Below are 25,608 nucleotides of genomic sequence, written 5' to 3'. Positions count from 1 at the left end.
GCTGTGCTGCCAGGTTCTCTTTTATTAGCCAATCAGGACAAAGAACAGGTCACAAAGTCACAGGAAGTAAGGCCAAAAGACTGACAGATACACAGGACAGAGCATCATGCTGTGCTACGCAGGGGCAGAACAAGGGAAAGCGAGTGGCTGGAGTTTTGTTTCTTCCACTAACAGAATAAATAAATACAATACACGGTATTTTCGCCACAGGCTGGCACAACCTCTAAGCACAAATGGTCACAAAACAGCTGGTCTGTAAAGCAGTCCGTGTGGCCAGTCAGCCTCTACATAGGAGGTGAGGAACCAGGCCCCCGGACCATGCTCTAGGGAAGGAAGGAAGCAGGGAGGAGGAGAGCTCAAACAGGAAGGAGCAGAGAGATGCAGGACTTTTTTCTAGAAGGGCTGATAAGGGTTTGGTCGGCAGGCTCTCTGCCCTCAGAGACCAGCAGGCCTGGGAGACATTCCATCAGCATTGTCAGGGAGGTGAGCCCAGCCACACTCGTGCCCTCTAATTCCTCCAAAGAATTGTGTCCTCTAATCCTCCCAAGGAGACATGGTTCTCTCTCCCCACCAACCCCTTCTCTTTCAGCTGCTTTGAGTATCTGAGTCTGGTACCCTAAATACCTTGAGATCCCTGAGGGTAAAACCCACGTGTGTCTTTTCTTCGTTCTCTGGCCTTGTGGGTTTGGGTCAGCAGATTGAGAGAACAAAGATCGAAGGGAGTTTCGAAAAGCCTAGGGTCAGCCTGGCTTCTGCCATGACAGAATAGGACTCCAGGAGGCCTTGATCCTTAAGAGATGGGGGAAGCTTCTGGGGAAATGGCTAGTGCCTACAGATGTCGCATCCCAAGTCCCAGGGACAGTCATTTGCAGCCAGGAATAGACAAACTGTTTCAGCCCTGTGCCTGGTCCCAGATGGGGTATTCCAGAAACATAATTTCCTGAAGCTAACCACAACTGGTTAACCGTGGGCCACCGGGCCACCCCCAACCCAGAACCCCTCAGACTCCCTAAGGGTTTGCTAACCTCTCATCTCCCTGGCCAAGTCTCCCCCCCTCTGCTGTTCGCATGGCTTTGGACTCGCCTTCCAGATCCCAGACCCCAGGAGAATACCCCTTATTCAGACTTTCAGCTGCCTGCCTTTGGTGCTTGCTGCGTGGAAGTGGGAATATTAGGCTGCATTCTAGGCCTTTCTATCCCACCTCTCCTGAGGTCAGTCACCTCCTCTTCAATGGCCCACTCATGCTCACCTCTCCTATTTGCTTCATGCTTTCCCTGGCTCAGGCTATTGCCCTCCCTACTTTTTACTGACCAAAGCCTCCTACCCCTGTCCATACTGACCTTACTAAGGTGAGCACTGTTGGCTCTGTAGGCCAGCCATGCCAGGCCACCACTAAGTGTGGGGTTGAGGGTTCAGTGGCAAGCCAAAGGGTTGGGAAACCATAACCAGGAATCTATCCAAGTCATCTTGCCCACCCACCACCATGGGCATGGAAATGGAGCACACATTTCCTGGGAAACTGAGGCAGTATCCACAGAGAGCTTCAGGTATGAAGGATCCACTGTTCCTCAGCAAAACGACAGTAATGTTCTAACTTACACATTGGGCTTCTCTAAGTGTTGTGCTGTAGTTGTTGCCACTAAATTTACTTAAAGCCTTGTCCCTACAAGGCTGCGTGAACAGAACGCTGGGTGGATGGAAATGAACAGAATCTCATAAGTTGTCTCATCCAGACAAGCCCGTCCCAGAAAGTACCAGGCCTGTCCAATGTCCTACCACCCTGAAAGGGGGTTTGCAGAGCAGGGTTGCCTAGATATAAGAACATACCTTACCAAGCCAGTGACTCACTGGACAGAAGCTCCTGCTCCCACAGCTGCCTCTGGGACAGGAAGCCAACAAATCCTGAGAGCATGGTTGCCCTGTGGCCTCCCTCACTTATTGGGAACTCTAAAACCCTGCAGTGATGTCAGCTGTTCTATGGCCAGCCTAATCAATGCTGCCCCTCCCCCCTCCCCCTCTATGATCTGGGGAGCCATTACTTCCAAGCTAGAGAGAGAGAAAAGGGGACTGTGAGCTCCTCCTAGTGTCTGGGAGATGCTGCGGGCCATCTGCCTGTTGCTCCAGGGTCTTCCCAAGAAGAATTTTGTTGAATCTTGGGGCACAGGGTGGAAGAGCTGCCTAGAAGGGGATCAAATTAAGGGAGGAGATAGGAAAGCAGGGCAGAAGAGAAACAGGAAGAAATAAAATGACTAAAACCAAAACCACAACCCAAACAAAACACTGCTTGAGAATACAGGACACTAATACATCCAGCATCAAAAGAAGAAAATGGAGGCAGAGGGAAGGCCTAGCAGTTAGATCCAGGTTAGGCAGGGAGACAAGGATCAAGACAGAGGCAGTGAGGCTGGGAGAAAAATCAAGAGGAGGAGGGAGAGAGAGAGAGAGAACACGAGAGAACACGCACTCTGGAGTAAACTCCAGAGGTAAGGTTAGCAGTGGCAATGCAATGCGAGAGCAGGTGAAGGGGCCTGGGGCAGGCGATGCCTGAAAATATAGTTTTATATATTTATATTTATATCTCACATTCCACACATCAACTTACTAGGGGGGAGGGCCAGGAGGGAGGAGGTAAGCCTGAGGAGGGGATGTAGCCAGGTGTTCACCTCCTCCCCATCTGACCTCCACGGGGTCCAAGCAGGGCCATGCAGAGGGGGTGTGTGTTTCACTTGGTGCTGGGACTCTGAAGAAGGGAGACAAGGGGAGAGGACTCCAGGCCCCAGCACCCCTGGGCTCTCAGACTTAGTTCTCGGACAACTTGGAGAGCCTTCTGGGAATAACCACGGGGCTGAGATGGGGGAACACCTAAGACCATGACTGGGTTGGAAGCCAGACAGTCAGTTGGGGAGCGTATCAAGTCCCAAGGAGGCAGCGTGCTGCTTGGCCCTGAGGCGAAGGTTTTCAATGCTCGTGGTTTTACTGTTCAGGGCAGCGGAGGCAGGCGCCAGGCCTGTGGGGGGCGCCGGCAGCAATGGGGACCCCCAGACCCCCTGATGAGCAGCAGCAGCTGCTGACAGGGATTGATAGTAGGACTGGCAGTGCAGGGAGCTCAGTGGGGCCATGTTGACACCTAGGTAGGGCACCGCAGCAGCTGCGGCCGCGGCGGCAGCGGGGGCCGGACCGCCCACTTCAAAAGAGGAGTAGTGCACCAGGTTGTTGGTGGCTGCCATGTGTTGGCGGAACTGCTCCTGTAGACGAAAGAGGCTGAGCGGGGATGAGGAGTAGGAATGGGATGGGCCCAGGAGGCTGCCCCCAGGGTTCGCAGGAGTTATAGCCAGGCTGCCTGGGGAATCTGCAACCAGAGAACAAGAAACAAGTACTCAGAACAAGAGGACTGGCATTGGAGGAGAGGCTGCCGCCTATCCCCTTGGTCCTGCAGTGAAGACAGTCTGGCTGAAACCATCAACCAGGGCGTCCTCTGCAATGACCCTCAGAACTGGGTTGGGAGGGACTTAGTGAAGCTCCAGGTTCCTCCCACCTGGGTATCCATGTCTGACTTCCTGGGGAACCCCTTAATCTTTTCAAGGAATACCCAGGACTCTCATCTTCTCCCTCCAGCCCTCAGCTCACAGTCCCTGTACCCTCCTTGCTTGCCCTAGGGTTTGTGTCTTACTATAACTCATGCCAGAGCTCTGTTCCTTCTTAACCATGGCAAGGGTAAGGGCTCCAGCCCAGCCAAGCTCTGTGGAAGAGAGATGGATATGCATAGCCCTAAAAAGAACCATCCCAGGCCAAGAATGGTGGTGGACATCTTTAATCCCAGCATTCCAGAGGCAGACGCAGGTGGACCTCTTAAATTCAAGGCTAGCCTAGGCTACATAGTAAGTTCCAGGTCAGCTACAGCTAATAAAATAAAATAAAAGACCCTCTCAGCAGATACCCTCTCCACAAGAGCTCCTAATGAACTAGACCCCTGAAATGGCCAAATCCTAAGAGAAGTTTGAACTAGAGTGAAATCTGCCATACATGAGAACCTCAGGAACCGTGGTATGCTATTCACCCAGCATACACCGGTACATCTGTACTGGCTGTTATAATATTGAACTAGCTGAAATAACTGATAAATGATGAACGCGATCTAGCCAGCCCCTCAGCTGTTCCCCCTCAATCTCCCTTCTGCCCAGGCCCTCTCCCGGAACCATCTATGCAGACCTTTCCAGGGCTCAGCAACTAAAGGGGGGACACAGGACACAGGTCTGCTCTAGCCAATCATGCCTGCCTGGTCATGCTCCCGAATGCCAGCATTTGACCATCCTGCTCCGGATCCGTGTCCTACCCATCGTGCTGGACTCCCTGACCTGTGGCCCCACCCTGCCTGCAGCACCCCGCAAGTCTCACCTGCCTTCGGGCTGCCCCTCTTGCAGCCCAGCATTTTGCTCTCAGATCCAGGGCTCTTTTCAGCTTTAGGCTCCTCGACCCCAGCCCGGGAGTCCTCATCTCGGTCCGCCTGATCTTCAGGGGCTGACTCACTGGCTGACTGCTCGGACAGGCTCAGCTGAAGCTCAGCAGGGGGATCACCACTGGGCAGACTGGGAGGCTGCTGTGCCTCCAGCTGTGTGTCTGAGGCTGGGGCCTCCACCTTGCCTTCTCCGTGGGAGCCCTCGGCCTCCTTCTGCTTCTGGAGCTGCTCTTTCTGCAGGCTGCGCTGCTTCTTTCGGAACTTGGCCCTGCGGTTCTTGAACCACACCTGGGGTGGGGGAGAGGCACAGTGAGGAGAGGAAAAATTGTACTCTGGGTCTCTAGGAGAGGGTCTAGGTGATAATCTTCCCTCACCCAACCCCATCCACCCTTTCCAAATTGGCATGAGGGAAGCAGGCAAGTATTTCTGCACCGCCCAAGCGAACACTAGCTCCTGGACAACTGGACAGCAGACAGATGGTGTCTACACTCATCTTCAAGCTACAGTTGGGAGAGCCGGACCCTACCTGCACTCGGGCCTCAGGCAGATTGGTACACATGGCCAGCCTCTCTCGCATCACCACATCTGGGTAGTGAGTCTTCTGGAAGGTCTTCTCCAGGGCCTCCAGCTGCTGGGCTGTGAATGCTGTGCGGCTACGACGTTGTTTGCGGTGCTGGGAGCCATAACGGGCCTCTAAGATGATGTCTTGAAATGTACAGCCGTTGGAGGGCAAGCAGAGGGGGCCCATTTAATTACAGGAAGTAAGTTTTCAAGCTAATTCTGCTCTGACCCACTTCGGACACCCAGACAACTATCAGAGCTGACCCCTGGCCCTTGGAAATCACCCATCCTCTCTCCACTGGCTGCCACTGAAAAATCCTTCTATCCTGTCCACAACCTCCACTCTCAGAACTACAGAAGACTAATTCAGCTCCAAGCATGGCTTTTGGCATGTGAGTGTGCGTGGGGGTGTCCTCCTGATCTGGTTGGCATTAAGGGTATGAAGATCCTTCAAGTTTCAACATACTAGGCCAAGAGTGAAAACACATACTTGCAATCCTAGCACTCAGGAGACTAAGGTCAGGAGGCTTGGAAGTCCAAGACTAGACTGATCTATATAGTGGAAGTTTAATCTTAAAAAGAAAAAGAAAAGTTCCAAGATGCTATGATATTCTGAGACGACATGATACCAGTGACCTAAAAATACATTTCTCGATAATTCTGATACCATGTGGTCCTTAGATTCTGGGTATTAAGGCTTCCTAGCACTGGAATACTGGCCTTAGCCATGAAAAGCCAGCTTGTCAGCTGATGCTTGTCTCACGGATGGCCTAGAAGTCTGACTGGGCACACTGATTCTTTATGTTTTACATTAACTCTTGTTCTCTTTGGTCTATATGTCTCTGATGGAAAGAGGAGAGATTCCTAGTCTCATTTCCTAAGCAGAAAGCTTTGCCAGGCAGGGCCCTCAGCACATGGGAAAGGCTTATTACACCCAGTCTTCACCCGCTCTGGCTGCCTCTTCAAGGAAAGAGAGCAAATCACCACACTGCAGGGTTGAACAGGGGTGACCAAGATGGTGGACCACTGATTCTACAGGCTTGCCATGGAAACCAGCCAGGACGGCATTTCCCTAAGGCTGGTGTCTACCGTTTTCCCTTCTGCCTGACTGGTACCTGGGCTGTAAGTTCCCGTCACACAAAAATGGACCCTGCTGATGCTGGAGGGACGCAAGTTGTTTTTTGCCTCTGAATGGCACCAGAGTCCTCCTCTTGTAATTCAGGGTTTGGGAAGCTTTCAACAAAACCTAAGATGGAAAATGTACAGGGCACCCTAGACTCTAGGATACTTCTCCAGTTAAAAGAGGGACTTTATACTTGTCCTAATCCCAATAGCCCAGGCAGACCTGAAATCTCGACTGTTACCCTTAGTACAGGGAGTAGGGACCTCTCGGTCACACCCATTCTGGCGGAAAGACGGCAGCTCAGCATCCTACTGCTAGCTCCAACGACTACAAGGAGTGGAGTGTCAAGGAAGGACCAGGCTCCCTAAAGCAGCGCCTGCCTGCCGTGGGAAGTAACACTTCTGTGAGAATGTCCTAGCAGGGCTCGTTTCCTCCTTAAACGCTGCCAATTTGGAAGCAGGCTAAACCTCCGAGTTCCTCCATTCCTATCAGTGGACGTGAACCTCTATCCTGAATGTTCTCTGTGAGATAGTGGCTTAAGCTATATGCCACTGTTACGTTGGGCAAAGGAAATCCATTCCAAACTAGGGAGGTAACAATGGCTGGGGCAGGTTTGCAATGACCCACCACACTGGACACTGATGTCTAAGAACTGATCTAAGAACGGTGACCAGGGACTCAGCTGCTTAAGGCCTGGCAAGGTCGAACGAATAGGGCTGTCTGCCATATCCTCCCTGCCAGGCTGGTATCCCAAGGCAAGTATGGTCCTCAGCCCCTCTCTCATTCCTATGCCTCGGCTCCTGCTGATACCTCCCCCTTGTAGCTCATTTAAAAGGCTCCTGCCTCCTGGCCTGCCTGCTTTCCTTTTTTCACCATCCCATCTTGCTGCCCTGAGCTGTCCCACCACTGACTCTGGTCACAATGGATCTGTGGACACTTGGTCTTCCCAGGAGTCCTGTGAGGTCCCTTACAACCACCTGGCACGGACACAAACCCACATGCATCAGGATGGGTATGGACTGGCACACCCTGGACTGAAGGGCATCATTCCAGGGAAATGCACCCCACTATCTGTATCACTAACTCCTCCTCACATCCGTTGTTATTTGGGGGTAAAAAATGTACTGGAGGCTCACATGCTAAACGCCTTGTCCCCAGCTGGTGGCACTAGTAAAAAGTGATTTGATCATAAAGCTGTTAACCTTATCAACGCACTGTTCCGTGCCCCGCTAAATGGACTGCCAGGAGATAAGGCTAAGGTGGAGGAAGTAGGCCTCTGGGGGCATTTGAAGGGTACAGCTTGTCTTTGTCCCGTCTTCTCACCTCTCTGCTTTCTGCCTCCCATGAGCTTTATTGTGCCATGCACTCTCTGACGTGATGCCTTGATACGATCTCACAGCAAATGGAGCCAGCCAACCATGACTCAAAACTTGTGAAACTATGATCCGAAATAAACCTTTCCTTTTTCTTAAATTGTTTCTCTCTAACACTTCATCACAGCCATGGAAAAGACGGCACTGAAACCAACTGAGAAGGGATTGGGAGAACAGCCATGAGTCAGAGGACTGGCGACAGCTCTCTCTTAGTGCCTGGGGCTTGCTTTGGGCGCTGAGTTATAGTGACTGTGAGCACAGCCAGGCCCTCCTAACCACATCACACAGCCTGCCAGCTATCCTAGCACTACCACTGTCCCAAATGGAAACTTGGGTCCTGAGAAGAGAGGGGACTAGGCAGACAGCTAACCACAAGTCTGAACCCACAGTTTTAGCCATTCTGCCATGTTCCAATGCCCAACCTCTCCAGTACTTCTTCTCTCTGAGCTTCAGGTTTTCTGTCTATAAAATAAAGTGGTAACCTTCCTCATGGGGCTTGAATACAGGGAGAGAAAAAGAGAAAGGCTGGCAGACAACCTGGCATTTAACCAGTATTCAAACCCTGAGAACCATCATTCTTTATATCCCCCTATGTCCAGTCTCCTCCCAAGGCACCCCAGCCCTCTTCCAGCTACTTCCCAGTGAGAGTTCCCTGGGTAGCCCTGTGCCTGCTACCTTGGTTTCTTCATCTGTGAGGCAGGGCTGGTGAGCACCTCTTTTGAAGGTTTGTTATAGGGAACCAAAGGCTGAGGCAGCTCCAGGACCCAGCGCAGTGCTGGCACACAAGTGGTACTCTACAGGAACTTGCACAGATGTTGTACAAAAGTGCTGCCAAAGCCAGCCCAGCCCAGCATAGGTTTTGACTTGTCATCTATGTCACTAAGTGACCAAGGGCTCTCTAAGCCACCTAGAATAAGCTGCTTACATACCTCTCCCCCTTTTGCCTTCAGTAGCCCATAGAAAAGCCACCCCTCAGTGTCTTGTCCCCATGGCCCGGTCCCAGGGCCCTTACCAGCTAGGCGCTCCGCCAGTGTAAGCGCGTGCACCGACGGCCGGTAGTCGGGAGCGTGCTGGGCCTGCTGGGCGGCCTGCTGATGCAGGTTGTACATGGCGCTGAGCGAGTTCATGGCGTGCAGGGAGTAGCCGCTCACCCCATAGTGCTGCATGGCAGCCTGCGCCTGCAGGAGAGGAGAAAGCGGTTCTGAGACGTGGCCGTGGCACTCTATCCTGGGAGAGTCGTTCTCCCAGGCCAGAACCTCAGTGCCCACTTCACTGCGACACCAGAAGAGGAGGTGGCCATGCCTTGCCCCTAGAGCACTTCTGGACTTAATCTTTCATTCACCCACTCATCCAGTGATTCTCTCTGGAGGACCTGGGCTGCCGGAGCCCACAGCAGATTCAGTACCTGAGTGGGGAGTGAGGATTAAAAGAAATAAAGGGATCGATCAGCTCGAGAGGACCGTCAGTAAAAACTGCAGCAGCCCGGAGTTTATTCAGTGGCTCCTTTTTATAGGCAAAGCAAAACAAGGCACATCAATACAAGGAAGGGGTTCATGGAGCAGGCGAACTTGTTTTCTCAGACCCCCTCTCTGTAGAGCAGAAGTGGTCCAAGGTCATACCGACAAGTTACAGGAGCTTGGCAAAGAATCCTGTTTATCTCTGTCTCAAGGTAAAGGCCAGGGTGAAAACATGTTTTTCACTGACTACTTAATAACAAAGCAGCTTGCCAAACAAGCAGCGCTCCACAGATGACTTGGAATCACAGCTTTGGTTCTTCAGAGCTTTGTGACTTTGGACAACTCACCCAACTTCTCTGACCCTCATTTAGTTTCTGTATCCAGAAAAAAGGCACTAAGAGTTAGACTCCTGGTTACCGAGAATAAGAGAAGCCTTTACGATACAGCCTGGACTACTACATGCTCAAAAGTGTTAGCCTTAGCCGGGCATGGAGCCCGTTTTTCCAGTCACAGCACTGAGACATGGAGGCAAGAAGATCAGGAGTTCGAAGTTATCCTCAGCTACAGAGCAAGTTCGAGGCCAGCCTGGACTACGTGAGATCCTGTCTCAAAATAAAGCAAGTTAGTCGCTGCGGCTGTCCAGCCCATTTGCCACATTATATAACTTGTCTTCATTGAGTTCCCCAGGCACTCACACACGTGCACCTCTGCTGACTTAGAGACACACGTGTCTATGCAACCAACACCATCGCCCTTCCCTGGAGCGAAGGGCCAGAGCGGGACTCCCCACGGAGGCGTTTGCTGGGATGAGAGGGTAATTTAAAACCCTACTGTGCTTCACAGACATAAAGCTATGGTTCTTACTGTCACATATTCCCTGCCGTTACCTCTTTTCTCCCCGCAGATCTCCAAAAAGCAAGCAAGCCAAGGATCACAAACCCCATTTGCAGACTTGGAGAAAGAAGAATGCCATGTTAAGGCGCACGCTCAATCCCAGGCCTGCCCCTACTACATTCACTGAGGTCACGTTTCTCTGCGGTCAGTTTCTCCAAGAAAGGCATAGCAAGGAGCAAATCTCTTCTAGTGGGATGTCTTGTATAAACAAGAGGCTGTCCAGGCTCCATCAGCCCTGGGTCACCTCTGGACCTTGCAGTCTTTATCTGAGCATCCAGCCTGCATCAGCTTAAAATGTCACTTTTGGAAAGTGACTTCGTGTTTGTAGCCACTAAAAGGTACAAAGGTGCCTTTCTCGCCTGAAAAGAGGAGGTTGAAAGGGAAGGCCAAGGTAATGCAGGTTCTCTTCCTAGAGGAACATGTCCAGCTGTCTCAGCTCCCTGTTCTTACGGAACTAGACATAGGTATCCACAGCCATGTGTGGATACATCCACAGCATGCACACAAGCACGTATAATCACAGCCAAGCCCACACAGACACATATATACAAAGATATCATTAGCAAAGAATTCACAGCAACCTCCTACCTCCGCAACAGTCAGTGTCGTTATTCCAAGTTCCCCATGCGTTTTCATAGGTGTCTATTTACACAGCATGTACACTTACACACAAACACTATACCACACATTGTACACTGATTTATTTAACAACTACTTATTAAACACACACCTACCAATACAAACTCCCCTAACTCCATGGAATTTATATTCCAGGGGAGTGAGGGGAGAGTTAAAATTATGTAAAGGTTCTAGGTCTGACATCACAGGCCTGTTATCTTAACTATCTAGAGACTCAGGCCTGAAATCACAAGTTCAAGGCCCTCCTGGGCAACTTAGTGAAGTACTGTCTTAAAATAGAAAATACAAAAAGCGCTGGACATGTAATGCATTGGAGGGCACTTGCTCAGCATGAGGGCCTTCAATTCAGTCCTGAGTTTGGTGGTGACTATCTCTGTCCGTCTAACTATCTTTCTCTCTTCCTCTCTGTCTCTCTGTGTGTGTATGTGTGTGTGTGTGTGTGTGTGTGTGTGTGTGTGTTTGAAATTAAAAACACATGTGGTATGTCAATACAAATGTTTTGAAGCAAAATGAGGCAGGGGAAGAGAATGACAAGAAAGAGGGGGCTTATTTCAGGATTGTTCTGTGATGTAATGGTAATGCACAGTCATGTTACGCTCGGGAACAGCCTTCCAGGCTGAAGGACCAGCAAGGACAGACGCCCTGAAGCGTGAACAAGGCTAAGTCTATGAAGCAACGGAGACTCCAGGATCTGGGACTGGAGAGGTGGCTCAGCAATCGAGAACCCTGTTCTTGCAGAAGACGCAGGTCCTATTCCCAACACTCACATGGTGGCCCACAACTCCAGTTCCAGAGACCCCACACCATCTTCTGGCCTCTGGAGGCACCAGGCATACCTCATAGAGCACAGACATACGTGTATGCAAAACACTCATACATATTTAAAAAATCCTAAACAAAGGAAAAGGAGAAAAACCAAACCAAACCACGAGGGCGGCAGAAGAGACAGCAAGTGGAGGGAGTACTGCGGAGAGAAAATGGCTGCGGGGTGGGGGCTGACGGGAGACTTCTTGGTCCGTCAGAAGTTTGTTTGTTTGGTTGGTTGGTTGGTTGGTTGGTTTGGTTTGGTTTAGTTTTTGAAACAGGGTTTCTCTGTGTAGCCCTGACTGTCCTGGAACTCACCTTGTAGACCAGGCTGGCCTTGAACTTGGAGATCAGCCTGCCTCTGCCTCCCAAGTGCTGGGATCAAAGGTTTGCGATACAACCTCCTGGCTAGGATTGGATTTTTATCCTCAGTTTGATGGAAAGTCCCTAGCGGATCTTTTACAGGGAAGTAATACATTATAATCTGGGTTAGGGGTGTGTGTGTGTGTGTGTGTGTGTGTGTGTGTGTCTGTGTGTGAACACTTGTGCATGTGATTTGGGTTAGATGTATGTGTATACACATGTGTGTGCACACATGCACAAAAATACATGTGCATGTAGAAGCTAAAATAGAAGCTAGAGATCAACCCCAAATATCATTCCTTAAGAAACATCCATCTTAGACAGGCTTGGTGGTGCCCGCCCGTAATCCCAGCCCTCAGGGGAGACAGAAGCAGGTGCATCTCTGTGAGTTTGAGGCTATCCTGCTCTACAAAGTGAGTCCAGAACAGCCAAACCACACAGAGAAACCCTGTCTAAAAAAAAAAAAAAAAAAACAGGGAAGGAAGGGAGGGAGGAAGGAAGAGAGAGAGGGAGAGAGGGAGAGAGGGAGGGAGGGAGGAAAGGAGAAAGAAAAGAAAAGAAAAGAAAAGAAAAGAAAAGAAAAGACAAGACAAGACAAGACAAGACCAGACCAGACCCACCTCTTTTCTTGAGGCAGGGTCTCTTTACTGACATGCAGCTGGCCAGGGTGACAAGCAAGTCCCAGGAATCTTTGTTTGCACAGCGAGTACTTTGTGGAGGCATCACCCCAGTCTCCATGATCCTTAATAAAGTTTATAACATTTTATTTATCTATCTATATGTATGTGTAGGCATGTGTGTAGGTCAGAGAACAATTGTGGGAGTCACTCTCTCCTACTATCTGGGATCTGGAGAGCAAGCTCAGACTGCAAGGCTTGGTGGCAAGCACCTTTACCTGCTGAGCCACCTCACCAGCCCCAGGAAGCTGTTTTTGATTTTTGTTTGTTTAATTTATTTAAAGCTCACTTGTAGGCCAAAGCATACAAGTAGCATATGCCTTCAATATCAACACTTCGAAGGCAGAGACAGGCAGATCTCTGAGTTCCAGGCCAACCAGGGATAAATAGTAAGAGCCTGTCTCAAAAATAAACAGCCCCTCCGCCTCACTCTGTTACTAGATGCAGAACACACTGAAGGGGCGAGAAGAAAAGCCAAAGGATTGCTGCAAAGTCCCAGGTGGTAGCCATGTTGTGTTCACTAGGTGGGAGAGGGCGAGAGGTCAGTTTCTAGATGTAGCTTGAAAGCTGCGTGGCATGATTATGGATTGGTTAGTTACACAATGTGAGGAGAGGAGAGCAAAGGGGATAGCTAGAACTGTGGTTTGGGGCCTAGCATCTGAGGGAAGTGTTTTGCAGAATCGGGAGCACTGAGGAAGATATATATGAGAGGGGAGAGGACGGAACAAAGATCTGGTGGAGCCATGGCAACTGTGAAATGTGACTGTAACAGCCGAGAAAGAATGAACTGGCAGCTGGGGCTAGAAGTCTGGAGCAGATGGCTGATATCTTCCAACAGTTACAGAAACTCGCTCTATGCACCATAAATATGAGCAGAAAACTAAGGGAAGGGGGGAAAAAGACCTAATGGTAAAATTATTCAAATATAAGTAAAACCAGGCAGCGGTGGCACATGCCTTTAGTCCAACACTTGGGAGGCAGAGGCAGGTGGATCTCTGTGAGTTCCAGGACAGCCAGGGATTCACAGAGGAACCCTGTCTCAAAAAACAAAAACAAAACAAAACAAAGAGAACCTAAGTATGACAAGATAAGCAACAAAGCTCAAGGCAGACAGCAAACTTAAATATTAGACATATCGATGACACAGCAAATACAAAACTTAAAAAGAATATTTCTACACTACTGTTTAGTTTTGTTTGAGACAGGCTAGCCTCAAACCCACTCTATCACCCAACCTGACCCTTAACTCTGCTCCTCTTGCCTCCACCTGCTCAGTGCAGGTGAACTTGAACCCAGAGCCTTGGGTGTGTAGGCAAGCATCTACCAACTGAGTTGTATCTCTAGCTCCAGACATCTCTAATGTATGGAGCTTTAACAGAGAAGCAAAAGACTAATCACCTTGAGAAAAGGCGGGTTAAATAAATGAACAAACAACTCTAAAGGAAGAAACATGAGAAATCTAACATAGGACAAAATCCTTAGCTATAATAACCAGAGGGGGAAAAAGAGAACAATAATTTATTTTTCACCAATTAAATTATCAAACACAGAGAATAATTACCATCCAGGGTTACCACACAGGGTAGTACTAAGTGGTCCTTCTCCTACCTTGGTGATGAAAAAGCTCTTTATTCTCTGCATCAAAAAGCCTTCAGAGAGTATATCATCTTTCATTTAACAATCTCATTTCTAGAAATGTATCCCTCAAGTATGCAGAGATATGTGTATAGAAATATTTATCACATCACTGCTTATGATGGCGAACAATTGGAAAGCTAACTGTCCATCAAGAAAGGATTAGCTCAGTAAATGAGGGTACAGTCACAGCCCACAACGAAACACAGCGCCCTGCTTACAGCGATGACATGTGCCTGTATGTGCTGACGCTTGCAGTACACGGCTGCGTGGGAGAAGCAGGTAGCAAACGGGGTGTCTGATGTGATCTCATTTTTGTAATGTATGAATAAATACATAGGAAAAAGTCTAGAAGGTGATGCCCTGAAACGTTGACAGAGGTTATCTCTAAGAGAGAGCAGATGGGATTACAGGAAATTTCCACACTGGTACATTTACTACACTTATAATCTTCTCTTTTGTCATGGGGGTGGGTGTGAGGGATGGAGGGTTATTTGTATGTTCAAATGGATGCAGGGATGGAGCTAGGTTTCAAAGGGTGTTGCGAGCTCCAGATGAGGCAGGGGAAACAAAATTTGGAAAAAACAAAAAACAAACAAACAAACAAACAAAAAACACCTTATCCATCCTTTTCTCCAGCCCTGTGACTCCAATGTCACCCCCACCATGCTCAGGGCTTTATTGCTTAAAAGCATGTTGTTATACGCAGTGGCATTTTAATTCACTTAATGATTGCTGATCTCACAGTTTCTGGTGCACAAAAAGCTCCTTCGCCCTCGGGTCTTTCTGGGTAGTCCCGGCTAGCCCAGAACTCCCTATGGAGTCCAGGCCTGCCTCAGACTCAGAAATCCATCTGCCTCTGCTTCCCAAGTGCTGAGATTAAAGGTGTGCACCCCCACCCCAGCACAAAGCATCTTCATTAGGTGAGCTAAGCACTATACGATGCAGCCCCGTAAATGCCTCGTCACAGCGGTTCCTAGTCCCGACATTCCCGGTCTGGCCTCCCCTCCACCTCTCCACCCAGCTGGGTGCTCTGTCTCTTCCCCAGCACCCAGCAATGCCTCACTACCTGCCACTCCTTGTCACCTTCTCCTATAAGTGTCCACCCAAAACAGACAGATGTTTTCTGCCCTTCAACTGATAAACTCCTGCTTCTCCAAGTCGTAGCTCAAGGACTCCTCCCCAGGAAGGATCTCTCCCTGCAGCGTATGAGAAGCCATCTCCTCCTTCTCCAGGCTCCGGATAAGTATACTTGAGGCACAAAAATGATGACAATTCCAATTACAACAGTTCCCGTTTACATAACTCACGTTCTGTACCAAGTACAATACTATGCACCTCACCTGGATTTTTTTTTTCCTCTGCTGGTGGTGTAACTTTAGACTCTGTTCATGCTAGACAGGGCTCCAACACTGAGCCATACTCCCAGCATTTCTGAATTCCATCACCTGCATCAGAGTATGATAAAGACACTTCCAGCTCCCCATCTAGACAGCCCCTTTATCTCACACATTTCTGGACACCCCAACTCCATCCCAGATTGCCAGGGTCTCACACAAAATCACGGCTCAGGAGAATAGGATTTGATGAATGAATTAATGACAACTATTTATTAAGTAGCTCTGAAACACAGGCATAACCATCAATCCTTCCAATGCCATATGAGGTAGAAACTGCTATTATCCCTATCTTATATATATGGAAATGGGAGATAAGAAAAGATCAGAGAATTTGCCGAGGTCCAAGCATCCAGAAAGCAATGGCGTGTTTCCACAGGGGGAGTTTCTCACCCTCAGGCATGCAGAATTTCACCTCAGCCTATGTCATGTCTCCACTTCTACCATCTCTGATTGGAACCAAGGCAATAATAGGAGAACAGCAAAGAAAACACTCATTCCCCATCAGCCTATGCTCAGGAGTGTGTGTGTGTGTGTGTGTATGTGTGTGTATGTGTGTGTGTGTGCGTGTGTGTACATGCATGTGCACTTTAAGATGAGGCTATGTGTAAGCCAGGTCTTCCCAGCTGTCTCACTGGTGTCTGTCTCTGTCTCTCTCAAATTTATTTAGTGTATTTATTTGTGAGTGTTGTGCCTGCATGTATATATGTGTACCAGGTTCATGCAGTGCCTGTGGGGACCAAAAGAGGGGGTGGGATTCCCTGGAGCTGAAGTTCTGGATGGTTGTGAGCCACTGTGTAAGGTGCTGGGAACTAACCCGAGGTCCTCTGCAAGAGCAGTACGTGCTCTTAACTGCTGGGCCACCTCCCCAGTCCCTAGGCTCATATCGCCTTCCTCACTCCAGCCGGACATTAGAGCTCTAGCTTCCTCTCAGGCCCCAGTGGAAACCTTTTCCGGGAATGCTGGTTCCCACCCACGCTGCACACGTGCTGCCACATCCTCATATGTACTCACAGTCAGTGTCTATGCATCCACACGCGGAAACAGCACTGCTGGGATCCACCACAGAAAGGTATGTGCATCCATCCTCATTTTAGGTATGTCTCTCTTTTATGTGTGTACGTCTCTCTTTTACACACCTCTGCAGCCAAGTGTATCTGTGAACCTCTGTACACAAATGGTGTCTGCTTACACGTGTCCCTGTGTAACCAGAGGTATGTACTCTGAATGTCACTTTATGAAGCAATGCGGGCCCCATCTCCTGCTGCCGGGCCAATGTATCACAGCTCCTCCGATTTTGAACAGGGTATGAGAGAGATCAGGAGGGAAAGAAAAAGCAAAGAAAAAGAAATCCAGGCGATAGAAGGTTCAACATAAAATACATACATTCATTTTACCCCTTTCTTTCCTTTCTTTTTTCTCCTACAACACCTAATCCAGAGGCTGGCAGGCATCTTGGACTAGCAAATAGGAAGTATTAAAAAGATAAGAATTTTAGATCAAAATATGATGAGAGGCAAAGCCATCATGGCCCACTATAGGGCTCAGGAAGAGATGATGGTTCGGAACCCAGCCCTACTATGTGCTCTGTCTCCATGAACATGGAGATGGATAGATAGAGGTCGGTGCTAACCGGGCCCTTTCCCAGCGACACAGCCTGGCCCTGCCTGGAGTCTTCAGCCAAGCGCAGCATCTGGAATCGGCTCCACATACAGCTGTGACAGCCACCTAGGTGGAAAGGCCTGCTGGAGTCTCTAAACTGGGGCCTGCCGCTCAGCCCCAGGCTGGGCCTTGCATGGGCTCAGCCTACTGCACACTCCAAACAGAATCAATTATATATTTAAAAGGTGCCGCCCTGCAATTCCTGGCGAGCCAGGAGAGCCATCCATCATGGCGCGGCCGCGTTTCACAAGCTGTCGAATTGTGCTTACATTGGTTAAAAGAATCTTTATATTTCATTAAGCAAGCAGATCGGCGGATCTCCCGCCACAGGCGCCATATAGATGGCTTTAATTTTCCAAATCTGCAAATGCATCCGTTATGTCCCCGCGTCGCTGCTGGCTGCGGCCTAATGCCCAGCCAATCGAAGAATCAAGCAGAATTTTATTAGGGGGAATTTTTTATAAATTAACAGCAGCACTCCCAGGAAACCACAAGTGAAGCGCCTTTGATTAAAAGGAAAGTAGACCCTTCCTTTGGTCACACCCTGCTCGGCCACCCCACAGGCCGGCAATGTCACTCTTTGCCTCTTTCTCAGCACATTCAATTCTCCCTCAATTTCTTCTCATTCCCACACATGGTGGAGAACAAGGCAGAATAGCTGTGTCTCACGGAAAGAGAGCAGGAAGTGTGGAGACCAACACTCTCTAGGCGTCCCTTCTCTTTTGCTGTTTCCAGGCATCCCTAGTCAGGCCACCTCATTAACACTGATGGTTATCTTATGCTGGGCTTCACTCTGAGCCAAGCATGTACTGTGCGCTTGCTGAAGAACCCTCAATACAGCCCTGACTCACATTGATGAGAAAATGAGACTTGGGGAGATAAACATCCACTGCCCAGGATCTCACAGCTCGCAAGTGGTAGTGGCAGGTTGGGAGCCTAAGTCTCTGAGGAGCTATGGAGCAGTAATTGCTAACATGGGGCCAAGAATCAGGGAGGCCCCAGTGAGAACTAGCCCTGGGCATCAGTGATGGAGAAACTGAGTAAAGCCTATTGCTAGGGAATTCCTTCCCTGAGAAAGGCTGCTGCCCTTTTAGTCCCGGAGGTTCTATGACCCTCTCACAGGCTAAGCCTCGGCAGCTATCTTTCTTACCTAGGAGTTTGAATTCTCAGAGGATTTTTGCACCAGGAGGTAAAAATAAAACATAAATACATGAATACAGAACATAAGGCCAGAGCCCCACACATACCCCTACTCTGACCTGCCATGTGACCTCGGTTTCTGTTATTTGTTCTGAAAGAGAAACTTGTCGTGTGCAATCAAGCCACACACACACACACACACACAGGCAGTCCATGCCTGTAATGCTAGTACTTGGGAAACTGAAGAAGAAGGACTGAGATGAAAGTGTTTTAACTCAGCCAGGCTAAACATCTTATGAGGGAGGTCAAAGAAGAGAGACTCTTTTCTGTGTGAGCGCCTAAGCATATGTGCACTGCGCAATAACTACCCAAGACAGCCCACACACCTTCCATCTTGGAATCACTTGTCCCAAGATTTTCTTTTTGTGCCTGGCACCTGCCAGACACTTGGCTTCAGAAATCTCATTATTTTCTTTCCCCTTCTCAACTAAGTAGGTATTTTTATTATCGCTGCTTGGCAGATGAAGAACTGAGGCTAGGAAAGAATCCACAGGCTGCTTAGAAACTGGAGTCTGACCCCAGTAAATGCCTCTATTCCCACATCTGTCCTTAGTTCTCAGATGCAAGGAGCAATGAATACATGATATGTGGGCTGTGGAGCCCCTGCCTACCCAGCCCAAAGACCCTTAGGCACAACATCTGGGTATAGGCTTGCCATAGAGACATTCCAGTTACTCTACAGATGTTATTTGCTTTGTAGATGATCAGTGATTCCCAGATCTGTCATTGCAAACCTTCCCAGCTCCCCAAATTTTTAATCTAAATCGGGTACTCAAAAGTGGTGACATCCTTAGGACCAGCCTCATCCTTTCCTTGCCAGGCACCTGACTCTTCCTGGCCATTGGGACATGGGGCAATTTATGATTCAATGAGGTCTTACTCCCTAAGACCGCAGGGAGTAGCCAAGGAGACATTCTAAAGAGAGAGCTAAGAGCTATTGGCTAGAAACAGGACATCATTTTGTTTCTGTTGTTCAGGAGCTTGGAGGTCTGGGATCCCTTAAACCCTCACTGTCACCAGCCTTTGCTCCAGCGCGCATCTGAGCCCATTTCTAGCTTCTGTCTCTCAGTCATTTCTGGTACTGATCAAAGCCAAATTTTCCTGAAAGGCATATTCAAATTCATCTCCTTTGCCCCTTTGCTGCTCCTAGCTAACCCACTGCACCATCACCCCACCAGCAGCCAAGGAGTCCCCTAAAGCCACTATGCCATTGCCTCCTCCTCTGGGGACATTGTGCCCTCATCAGCATCACTTGGAGAACTCATGATTCTTCATATTAGACTTAGTTACACACACACACACACACAAAACCTCTTCTCCAGGAAGCCTCTCCCAGTCCTCTAGGAAGAGTCCGGTGACTTCTTTCAATTTCTGTCACAACTTTACCTCACCAAATTGTACAGTTACATTTGCCTGCCCTCTGCCAAGGATACGACAAGTTTTACCAACCATGCTTGTAGATACCTGTTGATACAAGCTATGTAATATTCTCGGTAAGCAGAGAGTTGGGGGATGGGGGTGTAGGTCTTAGGTCAGCCCGTCCTGCCACCCCTGGAGGAGCTCAGTAGCTGAAAGTTCACATCCACACAGCGCTTTAAATCCTTACTACAACATTGTCATTCTCGATTACCTGATAAAGAAGCCGAGATACAGAGAGGTGAAATCACCTGCCTGCCCAAAGCCACATAGCTAAGCAGCTTAAGCAGTATGGAATCCAAGAAATTTGACTCCAAAACGTGAACTCAATATCCACCAGTTCTAAGTCTAGCCAGTCCGAGGTCCCTCTACAGCAGGTCTGAATTCCCAGCTGGCACTCAGTTCCCAGAATGCAACACAAGAGTATCTGGCATTGATTCCACAAATAAACATGGAACCACTGTTTGGCCTACAGCGCACTTCGGTGAAATGAGTTCCAGTGTGAGGATTCAGATTATATAGGAATTATAGACGGACGATGCTCTGAGTGCGAGAAAAACAGCTGAGATGTGAGAAGAGCCTGGCTGCTCCCCAACACTCCTTCCTCCGTCCCATCCCAGAAAGGAAAACGCACTGTCCCAATCAGACAGACACCAAGCCACCTTCTGGCCATTGCTGTCGAGGTGGTGAAATTCCCTCTCACTGCGGGGCAGTCTCCCAGGTGCTCCTGGAGTCGAAGCCAATAAAGGACACATGCGGGTTTGAGGTGTGGCTTTACCAAGGTCAGGGCCTGAGAGGTGCGGGACCCAACAGGCACCCAGCACCGGCAGGGTGCTCAAAGCAAAGCTCTGCGCGCAGGCAGGGGTGGAGGCAGGAGAAGGCTGGGGATGGTCCCAGGATGACCTAGCCTGCTGCCCCCGGAGAAGCTCCGGCGCTTAAAGTTCCCTACACACACTGTTATCCATTAACATCCAATTACTCCTCGGTCCGAGCCATTAATTATAAATCAGCCGCTAATTGGGGTAATTAGCCCCCCACAGACTAATGGGCCGAGACTGAGGGAGGCCCTTTTGCCTACAGTCCTCGATTTTCCGAGGTCCTAAATGTTGGGGGTGATAAGAAATCAGGCCGCTGAAACAAAACAAAACAAAACCGCAGTGACCGCGGTAGGAGGAAAAAAAAAAAAGAGGGAGAAATTGCTGTATTGCTGTTCTCAATTCTGCCAAGCATCCGCTCTGAGGGCGGGCTGGCGAACTTGACTGCGGTCTGGGAGTCGGCTCCAGAGGTGGCCGCTTGGCTCTCCCCTTCCCGTACCCTTCCTCAAGAGAGGCAGGGAGCGCGGGAGACCGCGAGCAGCAAGACTTAGGCGCCGCCGTGCTGGAGCCGGGACCGGGTCAGACACCCGGTGTTCCTGGGCAGAAAAGACGAGCGGGTTCGGCGGGTTTGCCCTGGCCGGAGTCCCGCAGGCCTGAGCTGGGCCGCTGGGGTCGTGCAGAGCGGGCGGCAGGTCCGGAGCAGGCACTGCGGGGTCCCCGGTGGAGGGGGACAGCTCGCGGGGAGGCTGCGGGAGCCCGCGGGGCTGCGCACTGCACGCGGGTCGCTGGCCGGAGCCCGGCGGCGGCGGCAGGGCGCTCAGACGGCAGCGGAGACCGAGCGGGCTCCGCAGACCCGAGGCGGAGAGGCGTGAACCGGGGCGGGAGTGAGCGGGCCTGGGGAGCCGGGCGGGCCGCCCGGGGACGCGGGGACGCGGGCCCACAGGCCTCGGCCCGCGCCGGGACCCGGCTCCTGCGGCCTGGGAGGCTGGCCGCCAGGCAGGACCAGAACAGAACCAAACGAGGTGCGGGACGAACAGGCCCGACCCAGACCGAAAGAGCGCGGGCCGGGCGGCGAGAGGAGGGGGGCCGCTCACCGCGCCCTGCCCGGACGGGGAAACTGAGACTCGCTCCAGGTCTGGGGTGAGGGCGGCTCGGAGCGGGCCGGGGTGTGGGCGGGAGCGCGGCCGCCGAGGCCCGCCGGCAGCCGCGCCCCTCCCACCTCGCCAGCCTGCCGGCTCCTGAGGGCCCTGGCGGCCGCGGCGTCGCCTGCGGCCTTGATTAGATATTTATTGCTGTCATTTACATGGGCACCGCGGGGCGGCCGAGCGGGACGCGGGAAGGGGGTGAACGGGGAGGAGGGGTGTGGGATGGGGACGCGGGGGAGGCGGACGGCGCCTCCGCCGGGACGAGGTAGGGCTGGGTGGACGGGAAGAGCGCGCCTCGGCCGGGCTCCGGGGAGGGACAGAAAGGCGAGGGTGGACTGGGCGGGAGGGAGGGTGGGGGCGCTGCCCTCGGGCTGCCAGGCCGCTCCGCCAGTCCCGCTGCCTCGCCGGCCCCGTCGCCCCAACGCCGCCCGCGGGCGTCGGGAGGGTTGAACCCGGGAGTCTGCGCCTGCCAGGGGGTCCTGAGAATGTGCGCGGCTCTAACCTCGCGCGGGACTCCAGTGGGCCGGCGTGTCGCCTGGCACCCCGGCCGCCAGGGCGAAGGCCAGGGCCCGGCCCCCGCTTCGGCCCCGGCAAACGTCGCAGCCAGGGTTCGGCCTCCGTGCTCGGCCCACACGGGTAACGTGGAAATAGCAGAGGACGGCGGCGGCCACAGCACTCACCGTAGCCCGGAACGCCGGCCCCGAGCCGCCGGGGCCCTGCGAACGCCGAGCAGCGAGCCTTCCCGGGGCCTTCGCCTGGGGCGGGAGGCCAGCGCCCCGCGCCTTTGCCCTTCGGCTCCGCTCCCACTGCGCTCCCGCGTCCGCGCCGGAGCCGTCCGCGGGGGCGAGGTGAGGTGACCGTCCCCGTACCGGGCTTCGGCGCTTTGCTTCTTAGCCAAAGACCCGCACACAGAGGAGAGAAATTGGAACCAATTATCTGGATAATTTGCTCTCACTAGGCAGCAAATTCTACTTTTTTTCCCCCTTTCCCTGACCGCCTACACACACACACACACACACACACACACCCCACACACACATGCACACGCGAGCACGGCGTGGCTGGCGGGAACGGGCAGGACGAACTTCTCTTTAGGCGGGAGTGCGCAGACGGCCCGCAAGCCTGAGAGCGGCGCCCGCTGCCACCCACCGAAACTGGGGCGGCCCCGCTGTCCTCGCCCGCCGGACGCTGCCCCGCGCGGCGGAGCCCCTCGCCCCGCAGCCAGGCCCGCGACCTCGGCGGCGCGGCCAGCACCGTCCGCCCGGGCCTGCTCCCCGCCCCGGAGGAACGAAAACGCCGCCCGAGCAGAAGCCCGCGGGCCGCGCCGCGGTGCCCGGCTCCGCGGGGCTCCAGCCGGGGAGGGCGACAGGCGCGGCCTCTCGAGACAGCCCTCCCCCGCCGGCCGGCGCTCCCTCCCCGACGCCGGGAGCGCTCGGTGCCTCGCCGCGGGCCGGGCCCAGACGGGGAGAACCGCAGGGAAGACGCTTCGTCTTCCTTTCCCCCGAGCGCTCCTAGGGCGCCGTCCCGGCCTCGCGGCCCCCGAGCGGGCGCTGGCAACTTAGGAAACTTCAGCCGAGACCCAGCGCGGCCCCTCGGAGGCCCCGGCTCCTCGCGGCCACCGGGGTGGGAGGCCCGGAAGGGAGAGGGCCCGGCAGAGCCCCCCGCCCCCCAGCCCGGCCCGCGCTCCCCGCCGGGCCCGCCCGGCCCGCCCGGCCCAGCCGCAGCAGGCCGCCGTGGGGGCCAACGAATCCCGGGGAACGGGGGCCGCCGGGGCCGCAGGGCCGCCCGGGGCATCCCAACCTGAGGTCGCGTCTACGCGGACGGGCCCGGCTCAGCGCCGAGCCACCCCCAGCCCGAGCACAATTCCTATAAAGTCCCCCCCACCCCGCCCCAGACAAGCAGCCCTCGGCAGCCGCGGAGGGTGACGCCAGGGCTGGAGCTCGGCCCCGCAGGCAGGGCAGGGCACAGGTGAGCGGGGAGGCGGCCCCGGGGCGAGAACCGGCGGCGCAGGGGCGCAGGGCCGCGGGCCGCGCGACGCCTCGGGGCGCATCTGCTCCGCATTACCCGGGCCGCCCCCTCCCTCCCTCCCGGCCGAAAAGGATTCGTCTCCGCTTCATAGCCAAACCTTTTTTGTATTTATTTTTCTCCCCCAGGGGCGAAATAATATCTTCCAAATGAGGCAAAACCGTGACGGATCCGAAGCGTTCTCCGCGGGTGCCCGCGCCCCGGAGGCCGAGGCTCCCGTCCCCGCCTCGGCGCGGCGCGGCCTCCCCTCGGCCTCGCCTCCTCCCTCCTCCCCGGGCGGCCGGACTCGGGCTCGGGCCCGGGAGCGCTCCCTCCCCCTCCTCCCCGGACCTCGCCTCCCCCTCCTCCCTCCTCCCTCCTCCCCAGCCCCTCGTCCTCTACAAACTTTCCGACCCTCCGGGGGGTCCCGGAGCGCGGGCCCCGCCGCGGGGTGGAGGTCCCCGACGGTGGCCGCACCGCCGGCCCCGGCCGCTCGCACCTGGCGTCCCCGGCCCGCGCCGCCGCCGCCGCTGCCATCTACGCGGGCCGCCGCCGGAGCCGGAGTTTTAAACAGCTTTTCCGCGGCGCCGGGCGCGGGGCCGCGCGCTCCCTACTGGCCCCCGCGGCTGCCAATCACGCGCCGCGCTCTCCCCGGCCCCGCCCAGCCCCTGCGGGGCCGCGCCGCGGCTCGGGGCCTAGGCGGCCGGGGTCAGACCTGCGGGGGTCCTGGGGACACCCGCCCGCGTTTATCATTCCCCACCGGAACGTCGGTCCTTGCCGGCTCCCCGTCACGGGGTCTCGGGCGGGCGAGACCGCAAGTCGGTTCCCGTGGAGACGGCGGGTGGGTGCTGGGAAACCTCCACCCGGGTCCACCTGGCCCCCCCGGAGCCTGACCCCTGCGGTGCTCCGCCGTGGCTCAAGGGTCGCTCTGTCTCCCACCCCGCTGTCCGTCAAGGTTGAGCGAAAACACTCCACAGCCGCACACAGCCCGCGCTCAGCACTCACCACCCAAACCCAGTCCATACAGGGTGGAACTTCAGACAGCAGGAGGCACTGGGAAAGGGCTGGGGGCAAGTACGCGGGACTCTCTTTTCACGCACATACAGCACGTGCACCTCTCTCAGGTGGGGCGCGCGCACACACACACACACACACACACACACACACACACACACACACACACGGCAGCGATGGTTTCCGAGGACGAAAATTCCTGGAGAGGTCTGGGGTTCGGGCCAGCAGCCTCCTCCTTCCAGGTGCGTGTGAGTCACAGGAAGAGGATGTTCTGGAGCAGGCTGTGGAGCCAGGCAAGGTTTCGTGTGTCCGGAGTTTGTGTCAAGGGGTCAGGTCAGTATCCACTCTAGTAGTGGGAGCCCTGAGTTCTGAGACTGGCTGTTTGGCTACTGACTCTGTGCAAGCGCTGGGAGGCTGTGTCTTTGTGAGTGTCTGGAGGTGCTGGAGAGGTCCTCCTCCAAGTCGATGAAAACAAGCATCAGTGTTACACTTGCGTGGCGAGTATTCCGTGCAACGCGCCTTTGGTCTCGGTGGCTATGGTGGGAGTGTGTTGCGTCTCTGACTGGTGCTCATGTGACCCCAAGTGTAAGCGTGGGGTATCTTTTGGGTGTCGGTAAAGAAGCCTTGTGTGATTTTTCAGGTCAAGTACACTGTAATCCGAGTGGCTGGACAGAATAGGCTCTCCAGGTCTTACCCTTGGAGACAGGCAGCTGCGTTCTAGTGCTGCCGTTGCTCAGCTCTACGGGCAAAGTTCTCCGGTCTAGCTCTGAGGAGCTGGGCTGTTTTCTTGGGGAAAACGGGGTGAGTGGCCGTACTAACAGTAGATTTTAGAACGCCAGGCCGAGTTAAGAGGGTCAGAAGTTTTGGCACTGGTGGAACAGAAGGAGCCACCCGCAGATTTAAAGGTTGCATCGATCTTCAGCCCAGAGTTAAAGGCGGAGAGCTGGAGGGGAGGGGGAGGAGGCTCGGAAGA

General features: G+C 53.3%; 1 protein-coding gene across 1 annotated transcript; it reads right to left on the bottom strand.

Moving 5' to 3' along the window:
- Positions 1-12: 12 nt before the first annotated feature.
- Positions 13-24,199, bottom strand: Dmbx1 (diencephalon/mesencephalon homeobox 1). The gene is made up of 5 exons (XM_021659454.2): positions 24,121-24,199; positions 8,526-8,691; positions 4,983-5,161; positions 4,396-4,744; positions 13-3,349 (listed from the first exon to the last, which is right to left on the bottom strand). The coding sequence occupies exons 2-5, from the start codon at positions 8,677-8,679 to the stop codon at positions 2,895-2,897; spliced, it is 1,137 nt and encodes a 378-aa protein (XP_021515129.1). The 5' UTR covers positions 8,680-8,691; positions 24,121-24,199; the 3' UTR covers positions 13-2,894.
- Positions 24,200-25,608: the final 1,409 nt, after the last annotated feature.

The sequence above is a fragment of the Meriones unguiculatus genome, chromosome 3, assembly GCF_030254825.1.
Source record: "Meriones unguiculatus strain TT.TT164.6M chromosome 3, Bangor_MerUng_6.1, whole genome shotgun sequence".
Taxonomy (NCBI): Eukaryota; Metazoa; Chordata; class Mammalia; order Rodentia; family Muridae; genus Meriones; species Meriones unguiculatus.
This window is presented reverse-complemented; position numbering and strand designations above follow the sequence as displayed.